This window comes from Sciurus vulgaris, assembly GCF_902686455.1.
Source record: "Sciurus vulgaris genome assembly, chromosome: 4".
NCBI classification, from domain to species: domain Eukaryota; kingdom Metazoa; phylum Chordata; class Mammalia; order Rodentia; family Sciuridae; genus Sciurus; species Sciurus vulgaris.
The window spans coordinates 153,091,009-153,111,708 of record NC_136464.1 but is presented as its reverse complement, the minus strand read 5'-3'; the positions used below and the strand labels follow the sequence as shown (position 1 = coordinate 153,111,708).

The following is a 20,700-nucleotide window of genomic DNA, read 5'->3' as shown; positions in this document are numbered from 1 at the left end:
ACGTGAATAGAAATAGAAATCCTAAATCACTCATTTAAAACCCTAAAGAAATGCTTCCCTTTGCTTGCAATCCCACTATAGTTTTTTACTTTCTTATTTTATCCTTACTGTTTATCTTCATTAATGTTATGTAATACCACCACCTATTTAGAAGATTATTTAGTTCTGGGGCATCTGGTGCTATCAATATCCGATACCTTGTGTTCTAAAAGCATCTGTCAATGACGTCTGAGGGTTGTAAAAAATCATAATTTCTGGGACACTAGAAAACAAGGTGTTACCTATGACACAAAAATACCTCTATTACCATATTCACTGGTTGAATGTCAGCACCCCAAACCATGATATAAATAAGCTACTGGAGAAAAGTTTTTCTTTACTTTATTATTGTTGGTGTTGTTTGAAGGACAAAGGGGATTTGAAATTAATTTCTGATAAAGTATGTTTAATAACGATATATAGGATCTTTACTTTAAAAACACCCATACATGTGCATACGTATGCACACACACATAAACAAAAGGAACCAATGAAAATATCTCAAATATTAAGGATAAGTCTAAAATTCCTCTACTACTGAATGTTTGACTTAGAAAAATTTTGGTATTTTATTAGCTGCTGGGGTTACTTGGTATTCTAATATTCTTAAAATAAACATGTTCTTGAAGGAACACATGCATTCAAGACCCGTGTTTCTTTAAACCTATCCAGCCCCTTCATAAATCCCCAGGATGAAAGGAGATTTTGAGTGTGAGCAGGAGCTTGGTGTCTTTAGCTTTTCTGAAAATTTACATTTAATATCAAATATTGAAGCCAATATCTGAGATCCCATATGATGCAATTGGGTCTAAAGGTTTGGACACAGCACATCTTTAATTTTGTGCAAACCTCTTTCTTTATAAGAAGAGACACATTTATGGCACTTACTAAGCTCATTCTCTCTGAAATAAAAGATTTCAAAATCGCCAATAGTAATCTCTATATGTGTACTTTTTTTCTTGTTCTTTAATGTTTTGAGAGGCAGTACCATGAAGTGGTTAAGGTCATGATCATGAAGGATACCATAGGACACATAGCAGTTCCATCACTAAGAGTGTGACCTTACCAGGTTAACACTTGGTTATAGAAAGTACCTAAGAACAATACATATATACACATATACTTACATATATGTGTATGTATATATATGAAAACTGTTTACATATGTGCATAGAACATATGTTTATATATGCTCATAGCATATATATGTATGTATATATATATGCATAGAATAGTGGTTGGCATTGTTATTGTTATTATTCCTCATTTTTGATGTCTAATAATCAGAAACTGAATTCATAATATACCATTTTTGCTTAATTATACAATTCCTCTAGTCTTCAGAGGAGCTTTTTGAAGTAAAATAAACTCAATATTTTCCTTTTGATCTAAAATAAATGTTAAGTGCATGCAGTGAGAAAAATTTCCATGGGGACTTATATAGAAACAAGTAGTATAATGAAAACTTTAAGAAGTTGTCAGTACCATTTCACATCAGGTCTGAACAATTTCCTTTTAATAATTCAGTGAATGAAGGTATAATACAAGCTAAACTGTCTTACAAATAACAGAAGAAAAAAATAAAAATGTCCCTACAGGGAAAACTATATATCATATCTATATTTACTGATGAAATTAATAATGATTTCTGAACAATTTTATTTTTTAAAGAACTATATGCCAGTCACTGAGGGAAAGAAGAGGAAACTACAAGGATTTTGTTTGAGTTAACAATAATATTCTGTGATTAAAAATATTAGAATTTTACTTTGTATAGATGTATACCATTAGCATGAATTCCTTTTCATCTCAATATTTTAAGTATTCAATCATGTAGCTTTGTTTATGTGCTTAAATCATTCTAATTTTTTATTTTTGCCACAGTTTTGAAATTCAGTTATTCACAAAGGTTTATGTTTATACTCATAAGTGGTGAAACAGGCAAATCTTTTTGAATTGGAGATGTAAGTTTTATTATGAAAAAAGTCATTAAAATCATAAATCATCAAAAATTACTAAGACAAACATTTACTGATGGAAGGGAGATACTAACAACCTAGAACTTAAGTACACACCTGACTTTCATTTTAAGAGAGGGTTCAATATGACACCATGAGAAGATTAGCTTGCTTTAATTGTGTACTATAATTATTTACACATTCTTAAGAAATAATTTGGTAATAATTGTGTTTTAAAACCAAACTGTAGGCCTGGATGGAAAGTTCTTGTGAGGAATTATTTCTAGAGAACCCCCCGCCCCTGCCCAATATGAAAAGCTCTAATATTTCAGCTACATATTTTTGCATATAAAAATATCTATTATAGGAGTCAACTACCACATGAAAGAAATTGCATTTGTTTTAATTGAAAAAGGTAGCTAAAAATTTTCTGTGGGTTATTGCCACAGTACAAGAATACAAGGTGCATTTATTTATTAACAAAAACAATTGTAAAACAAATTGTGGAAGCAAAAGCAGGCTACAAAACAGAAGGGTTCTTGATTGCCTTTGCCTTATTTCAACATGTTACAGGTTAATATGCCACAGTTGATAAATGCTATAAAGTGTAAGTTAGCTTTTGCTAATTTTATTTTAAACATTTTCCCCCACCCAGAGCACTATGGGAAAAAAAATATATATGTATGGTAAACACTTCCTCCTTCCAGTATCACAATCTTGTTGTCACATAATCTTCATGGGTGACTGTGTCTGTGAGGCTTAAATCATAGTCTATACTCGAGTCCTCTTCCTTCGCATGCTTCTCCTTTGGGATTATAGGAACAGTGTCCTCCACCACCACCTTCTCTGACTTGAAAGAACACACTCTCTTGCCTACCTGTAAACCCAATGTGTCCGTGTTCCTTTCTCTATGGTCTACTAATACACACTGTTCACTGAGACCAGGAATGCTCAGGTCACCCCGTGTAGCTAATCCTCGGGATTCCAGTTGAATATTTCTCTCAAGTGGTCCTGCGGCCTGTTGACGAGCAACTTCTTCTGAAACAGAGAAGATTTGGTTTGCATTTTGCTCAGCAGCGTTTTGTTTTGATCGTCTATGAAATAACCCGAAGTTTTTGATATCAGCCACAAAATTCACTTTTCTCTGCTTCTCCCTCGGTGGCTCCTGAACCACCAGGGCAGAGCCATTGCTTATGTTATGTCTTTCGGAGGCAATTGCTGCTGACCTTGGATGAATCAGTGTGGTTAAATCAAAAAGGCTGAAATTCTTTTTCTTGTCCTTGCTATTACCTTCATTATCACTCTTTTCGTCTGAGTCTGCTGAATTGGAAGACTCCTTCGTGGCATTTGCAGATTGTATTGTAGAAAGCTTGCTTCCTCTGAGTAATCCCAGAACTTCGAAGCGGAAACTAGAAATGTCTTGCTTTAGTTCCTAAATGAAATTTAAAATGGTGCATTAGGTTGTGACTTAAACATTAGGAAACAGCATTTTCTAATTTCATATGTAGGTCTGAAAAGTTTCCGCTCCTTTCTAAGAATTAGGATTCTGTTCTACTCTGGTTCTATTTAGAAGTCCCAATTCTCTCCCTGGCATTTGGTGTCATTTTGATGTCTACTCATTTCCCTACTGGAGTTTTCTGGTCACCAGGAAACTTTCTAAGGATGATGTACAAAGAATGGGAGGAGTTGTACTTAGCACCACTGTGTAGCCCAGTGTGTGGGTTTTCTTTGGGACTGTGGTTTCAAATACTTCCTCTCCAAAGTGTTCCTCTCCAAATTGTTCATTTGCTATTAAGTCTCCTTTACACTCTATCAGGGCTGCATTTTATAATTTTGAAGATTTTTCCATCAAAAGAATATCTGAAAGGAAATAAAGTGGAGTCTGCCCTTCTAAGAGTTGGGAGATACTTCCAGTGATGTAGTACCTTGGTAAGGTACTAAACTTCTGCATCAATCTCTGAGTTCTGTAAGTTGCTTCACATTGTGCATTTCCTGGGATCATCAGTTTTTCATATCTTTTGGGGGAAACTGAATTCTCAATCTTAACCCTACAGTTGCTTTCTTCCCTCTGGCCTGTCTCCCAAAGCAACATGAAGCATTTAACTTCATAATTTGAGTGTTTTAGCTGCAAAGAACATTTTGGATCTTTGTTAATTTGCAATCAATTTGCAATTTATCTATCTTTTTACCTACCTGGCTGCTTATTTTTATTCTCTTTGTTAAAATAGCTGCTTTCTCTGTAAAGATATCCTATACTTTTTCCTTAATTCTTTTTGTTTGTAAGTCTTAATGACCATAAAACATTCTTCCAAAATCTCTGAACACTCATGCAGAATAACAATATTAATTTTGAGAATATTCTATTTCCGATATTTACTTAGTTCCTCTGACAGAATTAAGAAGAAAAATCTCAAGCAGAAAAGCTAAGTTATATCTTATAGTTAAACTCAAACCTTAAATTCCCTGCTAAGAAACTATTGCAGAACACCCAAAAGATTTTGTTGTTAGCAAGTTGCTTATTAAACTTTTCAGATATAGAAATCAGGATGAACTATCAAACACTGAAGCTCACTCAGTAGAGCATTGCTGGGATCAATGAGTCAGAGTGCCACGAAGCTCTAGGATTTACTCTGCCTCCAACTAAGTGCCCTTGACATTTTGGGTTAAGTATGTTTCAAAACAATTTATTTTGAGAAGAAATTTCATCACTTGCTGTTTTCTTTTTAAGACATTCAACAGGATTAAATTTATAAAGGGAAAGGCACCCAAGCCTTCTAGAACCCATGGCTGAGTTTCCAACTCCGATTTAAAATGTGCTGTCTGGTTCCATATTCTTCAGAGAGCTTCTCATTGGGATGAAGATGAAAATAATTACCTTAAAGTTCTCTTCTGTCAGGCCTTCTTCAGTTTTAGCATCTCTAATCATGGCTGCGACATAGCGCTTCACCAGGTTCCTCATAACTTCCTGAGGCATTTTAGAACAATAGTATTAATATTAAATGCATAAATAGGATTTTTCTCCTTAGGTCTGCAGTAGGGGTGGCTGTAATGTACAAAGCTGCTCCCTGCCCTTTCCGTTGCAGCTATTTTCCCCGCCTCCCAACCACTTGTCAGTCTGTGAACATCCTAGCTAGCTATTGGTTCATCAGTCAACTTCCAAGTATCCTTCTCTGTTATTGGTCCCCTGTTAGCCTGGTGGAATTCAACTGCTTCACGGTAGCTACCCGCCATCTTTTCTCTCTTGCTTCTCTCTCTCCTACTCACTTTCTCTATCCTCCTCGCCCGTGCCCTTTCTCATTCCCTTTCTTTTCCTCTCATTTTCTCTCTTACCCTGCAGGGAATCACTCTATTTGCTTAATAAACTTCCTTACGTGATTTCCCGTGTCTGGCGTGGGTTTCGTGGGATTCCTTACAGTGGCTGTATTTTATTTTAATGCAAATTTCACAATACAATAGAAGGATAACTTACTTGATATTGGTGATGTCTTCTCAAGTTATCAGCAGCTCGCCTCTGAAAAGGAAAAAGATATTTCCATTTTGGTTATATTGGTAAATATATTGACATCACCATTTTGAAAAGCAATTCACAGTTTTTTAAAATCAAGAATGTTTTTATTGTCCTTTATCCCTCAAAGTAGGAGTTTTACTAGACAGTGGCTATAGAGTGCTTCACATGAATTTAAAAAGTGGACCAAAATAATAAAGTATAAGAATATAATCTGTAGAACATTTGAAACAGTATAAGCTAACAATGATAGAAAGGTGGCTCTAATATAAGATCTAGGGTTAGCTAATTTTGGTTGATACACACCCAAACCACTTGAAATGATGCTGATACAGAGAAGGGGCACATCCAGAACAAAGAGGAAGTTTTCCTAAATACATAGAAAGATTAAGAAGCCATTCATTCTGTTATTTTTTTTCCCTTCCCCCCACCCCTCCTATGTAAATTTATGATTTTCAATTAAAATAAAAAAAATTTTAAAAAATGAGTAGATCATCTACTTTATACGAATGCTTTGAAGATTGAATCTATTGGACTTTTCCCCTGGAGCCTCTGACTAGATAAGTTTTAAGAAAGGCAAATTAAGCAGCCTATTGAGCAGAAGAGTGTGAGCACAGGTTTCTCACCCTACAGATTTGCTTATAGCTATCATTATTTTTAGCCGGTTAACTGTATTAACGTGAAGTCCAAAGCATGTTAATACCCCCAAACCAATACAGCATCTATTTATTCGTATGAACTGGTATTATTAAATGTTCACTCTAAAATACTTGAGATATATCAGTGAACTAAACAGGTTCTTTTGTGTTCAAACTTACGTTCTAAGGGGGAAAGAAACTAATAAACAGTAATGATTTAAAAAATTAAAAAAAAAAGAAGCCATTCATGGCATGAAGCATACAATGAGAAACCTGATAGGACAACAAACTCCCCCAAACGATTTCAATTATGCCAATTGAGAAGGGATTCCTGTTTTAGTGAGATGATTGGATTCAATATAACAATTAAATAAGAACTCGGTGCAAACATACCATTAATTTAGTTATCATTTTAAAAAGTTAGCATGAATCCCAATAATTTAGAAAAGAACAAAAAGTTTTTTGGAGGGTGCTGGAGGTGGATTAGCTGAGAAGAGTGATTTTGTAATACAGAATATATAGACAGATGTTCAGTGACTGAATAAACATGTTGTAAATCTTCACTTGAGTTTTATATTAGAAGTTTTCACAAGAGTTCTAAAGACATTAGGAAAAGCTATCTATCATAATCCCACTTTATATATATTGTATAAGTAGTAGTTTTGATTCTTCATGGAAAAAAACTGGATAATATGATCTAAAATAGAACCAGTTCTGTAATAAAAAGATTAATTTGATTAGTTGTGATGAGCAATAGGAATAGCATATTTGGGTTTTAAATTAGGCTTTTGATCTTGTTCCTTACTAAATACTTAATTATAAAATGATGAAATAAAATTCTGAAAAGAGGTACACAGGCACCACTGTGAAAAACTATTTTAAAAAACCAAACAGTATAAAAGAAACTATTTTTTTCCCTTCAGAGACATGGAGGAAAATACTACGTTCACTGATCATAAGAAGGGATTTGTGTTTCATGATTAGGAGCTGATGAGACAATGCTTAGCTTCTTGTAGGTCACTAATTATGTTAAAAATCATGTATTCTGAGTGAAAATGCATTTTCAATATGATGGAGGCAATAATTTAAAAACTAAGAAATTTGAAACTTGATACAAAATTAGAATATCTCAAAAAAGAATATGGGAACTTTATGGCTGGGCCACCAGATGGAGGTATCTGACTCTTGTTGAGACACAGATCAGCTGAAATTCAAGACAAAAAGCACTTGAAGAAGGAAACATTAGCCTTCCACATCCCCCTGAATGTACTCAGTGTGAACAAAAAGACTAGAGTGGTACACCATTTCTTTAACCCTCTCATTAAGATCATTATACTAGTCTCCATGATTTAAGTAGAAACTCTTAAATCAACATAAAAAGAATATAGTCAGTTCACTTGCTGTATTTTTGTGTCCTAAATCATTTCACTATTCTGCATTAGAATGCCTTTAAAATTCAATAAGAAATTTTCAGCAAAGTGCAGTTTGAAGTCATGTCTGAACTTGAAATTTCTTTAGCACAAATCTAAAGGATAAGAAAATTGAAGAATTATGAGTAATAGTAAAAATTATAATGACACTTTTTAGTATTAAAATGGGCACTATCTTTTCTTCACTAGAACTTTCCTCATATCCAAAGTTAAAAATGTAATTTAAATATAAGAAGACTAACATAGAAGTTTAAATAATAATTCTAGGTGTTTATTTTTTGTAAAAATTTTAAAAATAAAAATAGTTTTCTAGAAGGACAGTACAACATAGAAAAAGTTTGCCATGATAACTTTCAGGACTTAATTTTCATAGTCTATACTTAAGGCTAAGGTAATATAGGTATTCACTTTTGCAATTCTACATCTACATGGTAATGTTGAGAAAGTATTTCTGGTCTTGTGGGATAATGTCAGCCAACTGAACTTCAACATCCTAGCTAGGAAAATAGGACTGAATGAAATTAACCATCTCCTCAATATCAAAACCAAAAAAAGACAAATGTAATCTACTCATCAATTGGTAAACTCTATACATCTCACAGATTCCTTATTTTTTAATTTCCTTGCTCTAGTTAGTACCATGAGCTTACCTATGCCTGCTTTCTTACTTTCTGAGAGGTTGTGGGGTGTGATATTAGGAACACGGACTTAGGGCTTATATCTGTGTCTGAAGCTGACTAGGCCTGAACATGGAAGTTATCTCTGAGGTTGCAAGGTGAAGATAAACTCAAGGGGTAATTCCAATGGCTAAATAAGAGAGGTAAGGCATTTATCACTAAGGTGAGTTTCCACCCTCTATGCTTTTACTTTCCAATTAACAATACTGATTGGAATATTTAAGAATATTCTAAAAGTATTCAAAATATTCTTAAATCACAAAACTGTATAGTCCAACAAATATCAGTATTATCTCCGAGAAAGTAAAATAATATAATTTAAATGTAATTGTCTCTCTTTGTGGGATTTTCATGGCATTTCATATTTGTGGAAAGCATTTCCTTCAGTTAAACAGTTGGAAACCTTCGGCCTTGGCATGAAAACCTTTACTTCTTCCAGTAAAGAAGTTCAGAAATAGAAAATTTGCATTTAAGTAATATAGTCAGTGGATTCCACTAAACTTAGATAGATGTGACACAAATCCAGAAGGGCATCTTTTGGGGGAAAATATGAACATCTGAAAATATGAACATCCTTCCATGACCTCTGTGAGTTTTCCTTGGTTTTTATATCATCAATCTTAGCTTGCAGAGCCAATTTAAGATACACTTAAGTGATCACATCTTCTTATGCAAGAAACCTGAGATGAATATAACACACTTAAATGGCTTAAATAAGATGCACTTAAATGATTTGCAGTTTCTAATATGGAATGCCAAGAACATGAAGGACTACACATGAAGGCAAAATATAGCATTAAGCATGGTGAGAAATGTGAGTGTTATTTGACCACAGGGAAGGAAGAGGTGATATTTTGCTAGGGAAAGAATTAGATTCGGCAACAGCTTTCACAGGAATGGGGTTTTGAATTGGACATGAGGGACTCATAGGTCTTTGACAGGTAGAGACACAAAAGTGTTCTGGAAGGCTGGAATGGGTTTGGAGCTAGAGAGTGAGAGACTTGTTAAGACACGATATGGGATTTTCAGAGGTATGGGTACAATGTTCTCTGCTATCAGGAATGTGATTAGACTGTGCTGGGAAGTCAACATGGATTTTTTTTTTTTTTTTTTAATGTAAAATCTTAGCTGGCACAGAGAATTCAGTGGTCAATAGGTACCTGAGACTTTTGATTAATGAAGTGACATGGGATGAAAGCTGATCATCTGAGAGTAGCATGAGGTAGGAAAGAAGCTTTCTAGTTTCCACAGTGGGCATGGATCCTTGGCAGTCTTTGGCTTGTAGCAGCGTCACTCCAGTGTCTGCTTCCATCTTTGCATGGCCTTCTCATAATTGTACTTTCTCATGGACATGTTCTTTCAAGGACCCTATTCCAGCATGACCTCAGCTCAACTTAACTGGTTACCTCTGTAATGGACCCATTTCCTAGTAAGTTCACATTCTGAGATGGTAGGGATTAGGATTTTAACCTATCTTGGTGGTGGTGGGGGTGGGACGGGGGTACAAAATTCAATGCATAACATGTATATTCTTTCTTTCTCTTTTCAAAGGCATAGGCAGATCGGTGTATCCTTATCTTTCACATTCTACCTGGCTATCTTTGCAATATTTAAAAATTTGTTGTTTTTAGATACATATGGCAGTAGGGTATATTTTGACATATTACACATATATAACAAAGAGAGAGAAAGAGAGAGAGACTGCTTTTAAACACCACTCTGATAGTAGTGAATCAGGAATGTGAATTCTTTTTTTTTTCTATAACAAGAAAATAAGATTTATTATGTAAAAAACAAAAAACAAGATACTTTGTTCAAATAAATTATTGTTTTAAATATAAAAAGGCACGGATTGTTTTTAGGAAAGATACATATTCAAGGCAGAATGGGGGCAATTTCAAGAGAGAGAGGCCTTTTGGGTAAAGCAAAGAATATGAATTCAAGGGAAAACACTGGCTATCTCCAGAGGGAGAGATAAAAATAACTATTAAAAATTAATGCTGTCATTAACTACTATATAATAGAACTATCATTAATGATATTTGGGATATTTGCAACATTTTGTTGGGTAAAGATCACTGGTGTTTTAAAGGATTTTATTTTCTTAAAGGAAAACAGTATATCATGATTATCACTGGAAAGATCAAGAACAGGAAAATTACCAATTCCTATTTATAAAAACAATGCAATAAGGGACATTTCATTAAAAATATTTACGTAGGTAAGGGGTAATTAATTTTCTTTCAAGCCACTGTCATGTTGGGAGTTGCCTTTTGTAGCTTTTTTTTTTTTTTTTTTTTAATTGCATCGAATGTCAGTTGTGTTTAAGACAGGAAAAGTCAACCACAATTCTTTCTGTAGCAGTGTGTCTAGGAAAAATAATTTGGAAGAAGTGCACTGAAGTTATTACTTCTCTTTGTAAATTATATCAGAAGTCATTAGACTGGGTACAGAATGTTCCTTGTGAGAATGCCTTTCAGGAGAGTGCTGAGGGCATACCTGGGTGTCATGTTAGCATAAACCACAGATTACAGGTTCCTCCTGATTTGTTAGGACAAGACAATGGCATTTGGATCAGAGAATTAATGGTAAAGGAGAAGATCAAGTAGTGAAAAGCCTCTGCTGCTGGGAGAAAACTCTGGCTTTCAATACAAGTGTCAGGTTGCTTTAACACTGGGAGCATTTGCAGCTAGGAAAGAGAGGGCTCTGGGGAATCAGCTGTGACATTTTTTGACTTCTTAGCTCCATTTCTCTCCAGGTCCCACTGTGTGGGATGTCAGGCTCTCTGCACAGAGCTGGTTCCCTGCGGTCAATTTTCAGTGTCATTTTCTCTCATTTCCACTGTTTTTGTCTATCACTGATTTTCAGACCTTGAATTATGCCTTTTAGTCTTTGCTTTGCTCAGTGAATTCCTTAAAGGATTCAGCCTGCTGTGTTCTTTCTTGTTAAATCAAAGTAAAAAGCAAAGAGCCATTTCAGGATGGGAACCCTTTCCCCAAACTTGCATTGTGCTCCTTCAGAGATGAAGCTGCATATTGTTCTTTATAAACACAGTTGTCAAGCATGTAAAAATAAATGCCTGAATGTTGTATTATGGAACCAAATATTCAGACCTCACTCTTGAAATACCAAAAATAGGGAGCAATTAATTTTCATACATCCCCATTTGGAAAAGAAAGTTAAATCAAAGGGCTCTGCCACAAATTTTATCGCAGTAACTCAGGGACGAAAAGTTACACATGGATGAATACTGACATATCTGTAAGATCTGTAGTTAGGCCTACTGAGAGACATGAAGACTAAGGAGCTATACTTGACAAATTATCACTAAAAATGAAGTCTGAGAGGCACATACTATTAGCATTCTTCTTTTAGGAATGATAGGTGATATGGATGCTTTCACAATTTCTTATTCCCTTGCACTGACTTAATTGAGCACAGTTATGTGACAGCCAGCTAGGTTCAAGTATCTCATCTCTATCCCAGGGCTGAGTGATTTTTAGTGACCCAAGACAATGATTCAGGTTCTGCTTACTATGCACTTGGGAAAAAAACTGGAAAGTAGAAAACATAAAACTGAGGAATTTAAAAATCATTTTCTTAAGATTTTATCTAAAGACCTAGAATGGTTTTGGTTTAGCATGTTGACCTATTAAGTTGAGCATTCCATTTAGGATTCTGGTCTGTGGCATTAAAAAATGTTTCATATTAATTAAATGCTTCGGGGAAATATCCCATTAGCATCTTTGTACATTAATTAAATGGACGTGGACCTCTTGAGCAACAAGCACAGAGGTTGGTTTTGAGCTTAAAAAGCTGAGATAGATCCTAATGCATTCTTTAATAGGAATTTTAATTAAAGTTTCAAGATGGAAGTGCTTGTCAGAATGGAGATTCTGAATGATTCTAGTTTAAGAATTAGTGTTTTAGTACTACAAAGGGTTTTAAGCAGAAAATCGATAAGAGGAAATATCAAAAATCACAAGTGACAAAGTATTTTTTTTTTTTTTACTATTGTACTCTCACTAGGCTGCCCCTTTGGTGGATTTTCATGATTTTCCAGAAGCAAGCTATATTGCTATGCAGTTTCTTACTTTCATAAATGTTTTTCTCAATAATAAAGCATTTTTGCTTCACTTGTACTTTCCTGCATAAAGCAGTCAAATGAACAATTAATTTACCAGGACTGGTGATGGCCCTAAGGAAGTCCAGTCTAAAGTCATACATACATATAACATAAATTAAAGTTGTGTGTGTCTATATATATATATAGACACACACACACACACACACACGCACACACACACACACATGCAACTTTTATATGTGTTTGTATATGTAAAAGTTTTCAGGACTTGTTGCATCAGTATTACAGGAAACCATAAATAATAGCAAGATAGGATCACCAATAATGGGCTTCTGGAGAGTGGCCAATGTAGTAACCCTGAAGGTCTCTAGTTTCAAGCTCTTCTTGCAAACTTAAATGTAATGACCAGCAGTGTGACATTCAGGCTGCTGCTAGGTGACAAGAATCAGTAAGTGAACCACAAATGGGAAGGTTACAGAGAATGCCTTGAAGAATGTAATAACCTCCAGGTGAACTTCAATTTTCTCTTTCAAAAATGTGGCATAAATATAAGCAAGTTGGTGTGGTGAAAGAGTGCAGAAAGCAAGCCAGCCTACTAGCCCAGGGCTTTGGGATGTAAGAATCTAAGAAGTAGCTGAACACAATGACAGAATTTGCAGAAAATGATGAGAAAAATTACAACAGGGAAAGTACAGTTGCACATTCATTAGATTTTTTTAGGGAAACAAGAGAGGGCAATGGAAAACACGCTGGACTGGGCAAGGGTTTTGTACCCACCTTCGTCCCTGTGGGACCCCGAGAAATCAGGTAAACAAGTACTCTATTAAATGAAATAGTGGAATTAAATAATAGCTAAGTTCCCTTTGGAGTGTAATGTTATGTTCTAAGCCATATTGTGGTTTTACAAAATAACTGTCATTGGTACTTCTGTATCACCTTTAATTAAATAATATGTGTATTTGTTTTGCCTTCATATGTCTACACAATGAATTATAAGGAAGATTAATGGAATTTTAATTAGCTTACAGCAAAATTAATTACTTTTTGACATTGTTTTCCCATTTAAGTCCTATATTATTATTATAATCTTCTTATTATATTTATTCCTTTTTTTGTAAGCAAGACCTTCTTTGTAAAGAATATATAATATTTACTTCCATATAAAACAAATATCTAAAACTCAACAAAGCATATATAAGCCCAAATATGATGTCCTTTCATGCTGAAAATGCAATCCAGAGTAAAGTAAATTTAGACAGTGTTGGGTTTGCTTAGGATGCTGTTCAATGACCTAGGCCCTGGCCTGGAGGAAAAGAGGCAGGACTGAGGGTGGGAAGAGCATGGAGAGGGAGACGTGATTCAGAGCATTTATTTAGTTTGGCATAAATTTCCAAGGCATCGAACATCCAATGTCAAAGGTTAGTAAAATGTACATGGCAAAGGAAGAAAGAAATGGTTTGCAGTTGCAATTAACTTTGGATTATCTTGTTGTGCCTTAGATCAGAGCAAAAGAATCAAATTTAGAAATAGAGACATCAAAAGAAATTTGTTTCCAGAACAGTAATATATAGAAAAGAAAGCTCTTTATAACTTATGCCACTTATTCTCTCCCTCTGAAATGTGTGAACCATTCCTTTAATAGAAAGGCCAATTGAATTGCAGGCTTCTCTTTGCATCTAAGAAATGATGGCAACATGTTCCTAAAGACCAGTCAACAATAAAAGGCTTGGGAGAGGGTTGGAAGTTACTTCCTGGAATGGGTCTCCATTCTTTCTGTAGGCAGGGCAGATGGATCTCCTAAAGCATTCAAGGAGGGCCTGGTGTCTTTGTGCATGTTTGTGTATTACTTGGGATTGAACCCAGGAGTAATGTACCACTGAGCTACATTTCCAGTCCTTTTTTAGTTTTCATATTTGAGACAGGATCTCACTAAGTTGTCTAGGCTATTCTACAACTAGTGATTATTCTGCCTCAGTCTCTTGAGTAGCTGAGATTACAGGCATTTGTCACCATGCCTGTAACAGGCTAGGGCCTGGTATTCTGTTACAAGTTTCTTAAAACCCAAAATTCCCTCTGTTGTTCCTTAAAACTATGATATGAAAGACAAATATCTTTGGTGAGTCAGCTTTATTTTATTTATATATTTTTAAATCCCAATGCTCTTGTGAAAAGTAGTATGTTTAGATAGCATTGATCACTATATTTTTTCAGGGATTGATTTAAAACATACTTAGGAATTTAAGAATAAATTGGGCAAAGGACAAGTATATTTTGATCTGGAAAGGTGTATACTAGAGTTTGGTTTCCCTGAAACCTTTTCTGCTTACCTCAAGGATAATACTAATTATTTCCCACATTCTTCTCATAGCATGTTGTGTGTGGCTACATCAAAATGTTAAATATATCATATGCTGTAAATTACAGTCATATGTCTTCACTTCTGCATCTCCCACATCAGAACTGACACTGTCAGGATGGAAGCAATGTCTCTGAGCTTCCTTCACTCTCCAATTTCTATCCCAGTTATATACCATAACAGTCTATTAAGCCTAATAAGGCTTATTCTGCACAATACATTTATTCTTCAACTATTTTTAATTAATTTGAATTTAACTTACTTGAATAGACAAACATTTAGAGCAAAATAAATTCACTCCTTTCTCAGGTCAGCAGTAAAACCCATAAATTAGTGTGAGATTTGTAGGCTAAACCATCATATCTGACTTTGGTTTCTCAGATCAAATATGTTTACCTTATTTGAAAAGATGAATGGGTAACAGTTTATAGGAGAGAATGCAACTGCCTCTCCTAACCTCATCTCTTTTTGAAATGCTGGCTTGCTGACCCCTCGCTTTAGAATTAGAATTGTTACTGAGATGACAGGCAAGTTCACGCCACTCTCAGCAGGAGACAGTCCCATTTGGAGTTATTAACAAGGCCTGATGAGTGATAAACTAAAGAATGAGAAGAATCGCTTAGAGCATGACTAGCAGTCATCAGTTATGTAAAATAAAACTAGAAACAAATTAACGTTTTTTATTGTTGATTACATATCTAATATTGCTTGGTGGTTCTAGTATAAAGGCATTGCAAAATATTTCAAAAGCAATTTCTCTGAGACGGTCAAATTAACTAATGCTTATTATCATGCTTCCCCCCCCCCCCAAATAGTATTATAAGAACTTTGAATATTAGGAAATAGTGAGAAAGGAATGAAGAATTACTTGTCTCATGTCAATGGCTTACTTGGAACAAACATCTAAGTCTACGTATTTTCTGCTGAAATTGCTTAAACTCTTGCTTTCCAATATGAAAGAGATTTCCAAAGGAAATATAATCTGCCAGTATACCAAGAGCATGACTCTGAACAGTCTTAACCTATTTTTTAAAATACAGCTTCTTGGCATCTAATATGATAAGGGATAGAAGCAACATGATGAGCATAAACATTTTGATATCATAACTGGCAGTTGGCAGAGCATATTTAAGTGATCATATGCATTCAGTCCTTCATTGGGCATTTTATCAAGAGCATTTTTATCATGTTCTATGAGGAACTTTATATTAGACACTAGGAATATGAGGTAACCAAAACAGAAAACTTTCCCTCATGGAGCTTACAATCCAGAGGGAGAAACAAACACGATAGAGCATCATTCTTGCTAGAAATCAAGGTACTAGGAGAGAATGTACTGATTTGCCAAATTTTGACTAGCAGCATTGATGAGTCTCGTGTGAAGGAAATGGATCCTATTCAAATAGAAAAAAATGCCTTAGCTGTAGGAAATGAATTTGTGAAAAAGTCCCGCTTACTCAATGTCTTAGACATGGTGCATGTGCAATTAATGTTTGTGACATGCAATCATTTAGAACAAAAAGGTGACAAGAACTGACAATATTCAATGAAGAATACACAACTATATTCACATACACAGTTAAAAAAAGAGTAATACTAACATGCTGTGTTCTTACCCCTATTGTTCCAAAACTTTCTGGCTTTCTTCTCATCTTTTTCTTGCATAGGTGTGTCCATATCCATTTGATCAGGTACCAGAGAGACTTGGGGCTTGGGATGACATTGAAAGGAGTAGGCAGAGTACCTCCTTCTTCAAAGTAACTCATCCAAAGCTTTGTTCTAGCAAATTTCCATTCTATATCTGCATGGTCCTGAACAGGAGAACATGACAACTGCTGTCAGTTCTCTTCATGAATAAGGTGAGAGAATCTGGCTTTGAGTGGTTCTTGGAGCATTAGTTAAATCATTTAGAAAAACACTGCCAACTCCCAGAGACAATAGTCTAAACATCTCAGACACTGGCTTTACCCTGTAAGGAGTCACGCGCTTATGTCACTGTTCATCCTTCCTCCTTAGTGAAACAGACATCTACAATCGCTACATACTGAAGGGACTGGAGTGATGAGTTATGACTTGAAGATGATACTGCATCTCCTGCATTGTAGATTCACATTCAATTCTGGCTAGAATTGGCACTTTATGTCTTACCCAAGGCCTTGCATCTCTGCTTAGGTGAAGGTTACCTTCTCAGATGCTCATAGCTCAGCCTTTGATGCTGCCGGGAAAAGTTCCACTGGATAGGCTCCCTTGTGAATAGCTCTTGTCCACTTTCAGGAAACAGACATCAATTCACAGAGAAGTTCCTCTAACAAACGTAGAAGAGATTCTGACATAGCACTAAACCTCTGAACCTGACATTACCTTGGCCAAATGTCTGGCTGGTGGTTGCCCTCAGCCTGACTCTTCTCTCCCTCTCATCTTTTAGTACTCACTCCACTTGATTAACCTCCTGAGAAGACTCTGGAGCATTTATGGCAATTAGATATAGGGCACCCAGTCTCTTCCTAAATTAGCCATAAATCTGATTAAAGCAGAGAATCTGGGGAGTAGGAGGTGGTAGAAACCAGGCATAAATGCATGTTAAGAATTCAAAATAGCTCATTGTAACAAATTAATCTTATACAACACCACCCAGGTTTTAGAATAGAAGAATAGTTCCAGACTATGTATGCTTCATTCTAATAAGCCTAAATTTCTGTGTGTTGATGAATGCATATAAAATATGTATCTCCACTCAGCACAACAAGAGTTTTACTCCAGACCCTGAACTGCTTGGGCTTTGTCACTAATCACCATACCTGGAAGATGGGAGACTTCATGTTGCTGAGCAGTGGACTGCACAGATTAGTTGGTTGACAGAAATGCAGAAGCTGTAGTTTCCCTCCCCTCCCCACTTCCTCTCCTGCTATATTTCTCCCTTCACCCTTTCTTTGGAACACACAGATTCCGCTTGAAGAGATGTGTGTATTGTTTGCTGCAGTCGCAGAGAAGGAGATGTAGCAGAACTGGCCCCCGGGGGGAACAAAAGGCAGTCACATAGATAACGCGCTGGTTAGGAGTAGCTCCTAAAATTCATCGGTGCTCAGGAAACCATACATGAAAGGTTGTCCTGACATTATCATGTTCTCTTATTGCTACCACTAATAATCCTTCATGGTTTGAGACTCTGGGAGAGTCTCTAACTTAGTCTATAGTGCTTGGAAAATCTGGAGCTGGAAAGTTCTAAGCTGGTGATTACTAAACCCACCTTCCCTTACTCACCTTAACTCTGACGCAACTTTGAAAATCTCCTGGGAATCCTGCCCTGAGTCCCATCAATCTTCAGCAGCTTCCTATCTCCAACCCAAGCCTTCTGCACTTTCCTAACATTCTCAAATTTCTTTCTTTTCAGTATTGAGGCTGTTTATTTTATATTTTGTCCACAACATTAATGATTTCTTGAGAGAAGAGAACTTTTAAATTCTTTGTGTGCCAAAATCAATCTCATGTCTGGCACATACTTGGTGCAAAATAAATATGTGATTGATGACTAAGTTCATGAGTTGGAAGAAGGCTTTACTTGTGACCTGCATAATTGCTTCTGCCTTGCCCTGGTTAAATGGTTCTCCTTTTACATGCTTTATCCTATGGCCCTGAATTAGTGGTAGCAGGAGAAAAAGAGAAAGTCTTCAGAGTACAGTCTGCTATTTTGGGACAGGTGAGTCAAGTGCTTGATGTGCCCTTGCCCCAAGGAGGTTTCACATAGAGAATGTGGGGAGGTACACCTGTCTCAGGTTCTTGGGGTCTGCTCTTCTCATAATAGCCTTTGCATTTGGGCTAAATAAAAATAGATTTAAAAATGGTTTTCATCTCTGTAATAAAGTTACCTAGAAAAATAATCCCCACAGAAAAGCAATAAAAACATGTCATACTACTCTTGAATAGTGTTCTCCACTTGATGAAATTGGAATATTTAATGTTTTACAGGATCCAAACTGTTGGCAGCTACTCTCTATCTAGCTTGATAATTAGAGGTTTTCCAATTTGTTTTTGTTGTTGTGCTGGGAAATAAAATCTACATTTTGGAAATGTATTGACAGGAGGAAAACAACTTATGAAATATATGGTCGCTATTGGCAAAATTTTCAGATTGTAAGATGCTTAAGTGAAGCTCTCTATATAATCCACAAATTCAGATATTTACCTCCAAATTTCTTATACATTATTAATAATTAATTAGCATGCATTGTGAATATTTTAGTCTATGAAATATAAAATAAAAATAATACATTCTGTTTTATGCAGATTTTTAAAAATCAGTGACAGGTGTCTTGTAGGAAACCATGAGGACAGTTTCAGTAAAATTTGCAGTGCTGCTTGACACAAAATTCATAATGACACTTCAGAACTTTGACCATAGATTCAAAGATACAATATAATTATAGGGCTGGGGATATAGCTCAGTTGGTAGAGTGCTTGCTTCACAAGCACAAGGCCCTGGGTTCAAGTCCCCAGCACCGCCAAAAATAAAAAAGATATATATAAATATATATATATATATAATTATCGTTATTTAAAGAATAGTGGACAACCTATAATTGTGCTTATAAAATGCTACTTCTCTAAGTTATAAATATGAAAGACTTCAGAAATACATTTAATTTTTGTATGAGTTTGTTTTATGACTATAGCTATTCATCATGGACATAGATCATTAAGTTCAAGTGGATAAAGGGCTTTATCCTTCCCATTCATTACAGCATTTCCAGATTCTAGCACAGTACCTGGCAAAAGAGTATGGACTCAAACAGAACTTGTTAAGTTAATGAGTAAATAAATTAAACTAAGTTGTCTGGATTCCAGAGTTTCAAATACACACATATTGTAGGTTTGCCTACAAATTCAAGATTGCCTCTAGATTGTTTAATCTAAGCTTTAAGGAAGTGAAAATCTGTGGCTTTTCCCCTCATCAGTTTCTTCTCTGGGCTGTCTTTTGTGTCTTGTCAAGCTGGTATGAGTTTGCTTATATCAAGATGACAAGATAAATGGATAAAGACAGTGCAAAACCCAATAGGCATTGCATAGAGATGAGTTGCTTGTTACAAGTCATTCCTCAACTAGTATTCACCAGAGCTAATGATTGCCCAGAAAGATAGTTATGTGTGTAATCATGTGTAATATGATAAAACTAGGTAACTATATGACAATTTGTTGTATAATACTGTTCAGAAATTTGACATTATGGTATCATTCTTATCTGTCTCATCATCAGTCAATTATAGATTTTGTCCCTATGATAATTAGATGTAGTATAGCTAGGAAAAACACATTGTAGATACAGCGAATTAAAAAGAAGTCAGTCAACTTACAGCAATAAGTTGGTAAGAATTATTCATCATAGCTATTAACATGTTGAGAAGGACAACCAGAGAGATGACATTGTATGTCCCAAACATGGTGGCACCAACAAACTCAGTAAATTCATGCTGTGCTTTGACATTGGTCACATATAAATTGATGAGCCCAAATATTGACCAAAACAGGGACTGAAGTGTCTCAAATAACCTGGAATAAAGATAAATAACATCAAAACTGTATTTGAACCATTAAAAAATAAGGTATAGCAACAGAACTTGGTATTATTATGTATATTGGATTAATTTCAAATACTTATCCATAGCAAAATAATCCGTTAAGACAATTTTAAAATTAAACTGACTAAAAGTAAAGAAACTTGTTTAAACCAAGAGAGCCCAAATGATGCACTTAATTTTCCTAGTGTGTTGAAAGCTATGTTTAGTTTCCTAGGGCAATGGGGTCCAAAAAAGAGCCAGATACTGTTTTTGCATGACAAGTGGATTAAGAATGGTTTTTACTTGCACATATGAAAATTATATAATGGTCACATTTTAATATTCGTAAGTAAAATTTTATGACATATAATCACTCTCATTCCTTTATGTATTGTCTATGGTTTATTTTGTGTTAACTGAAATGGCAGAAGTAGGTAGTTGCATCAGAGAAAATCTGG

At 35.3% G+C, this 20,700-nt stretch overlaps 1 protein-coding gene across 7 annotated transcripts in view; it reads right to left on the bottom strand.

Moving 5' to 3' along the window:
* Positions 1-1,833: 1,833 nt before the first annotated feature.
* Positions 1,834-20,700, bottom strand: part of TRPC4 (transient receptor potential cation channel subfamily C member 4) — a 201,682-nt gene continuing 182,815 nt past the window's right edge. For 2 of the 7 annotated variants that reach the window (XM_079137234.1, XM_079137235.1), the window contains exons 7-11: positions 20,039-20,234; positions 16,292-16,501; positions 5,467-5,508; positions 4,873-4,962; positions 1,836-3,429 (exon numbers count right to left, since the gene is read on the bottom strand). In XM_079137234.1, coding sequence (XP_078993360.1) covers positions 2,707-3,429; positions 4,873-4,962; positions 5,467-5,508; positions 16,292-16,501; positions 20,039-20,234 — 1,261 coding nt within the window. In that variant the 3' untranslated portion in view covers positions 1,836-2,706. Of the gene's footprint in view, positions 3,430-4,872; positions 4,963-5,466; positions 5,509-16,291; positions 16,502-20,038; positions 20,235-20,700 lie in introns of all 7 variants that reach the window. The other 5 variants (XM_079137237.1, XM_079137238.1, XM_079137239.1 and 2 more) reach the window with 5 other exon arrangements.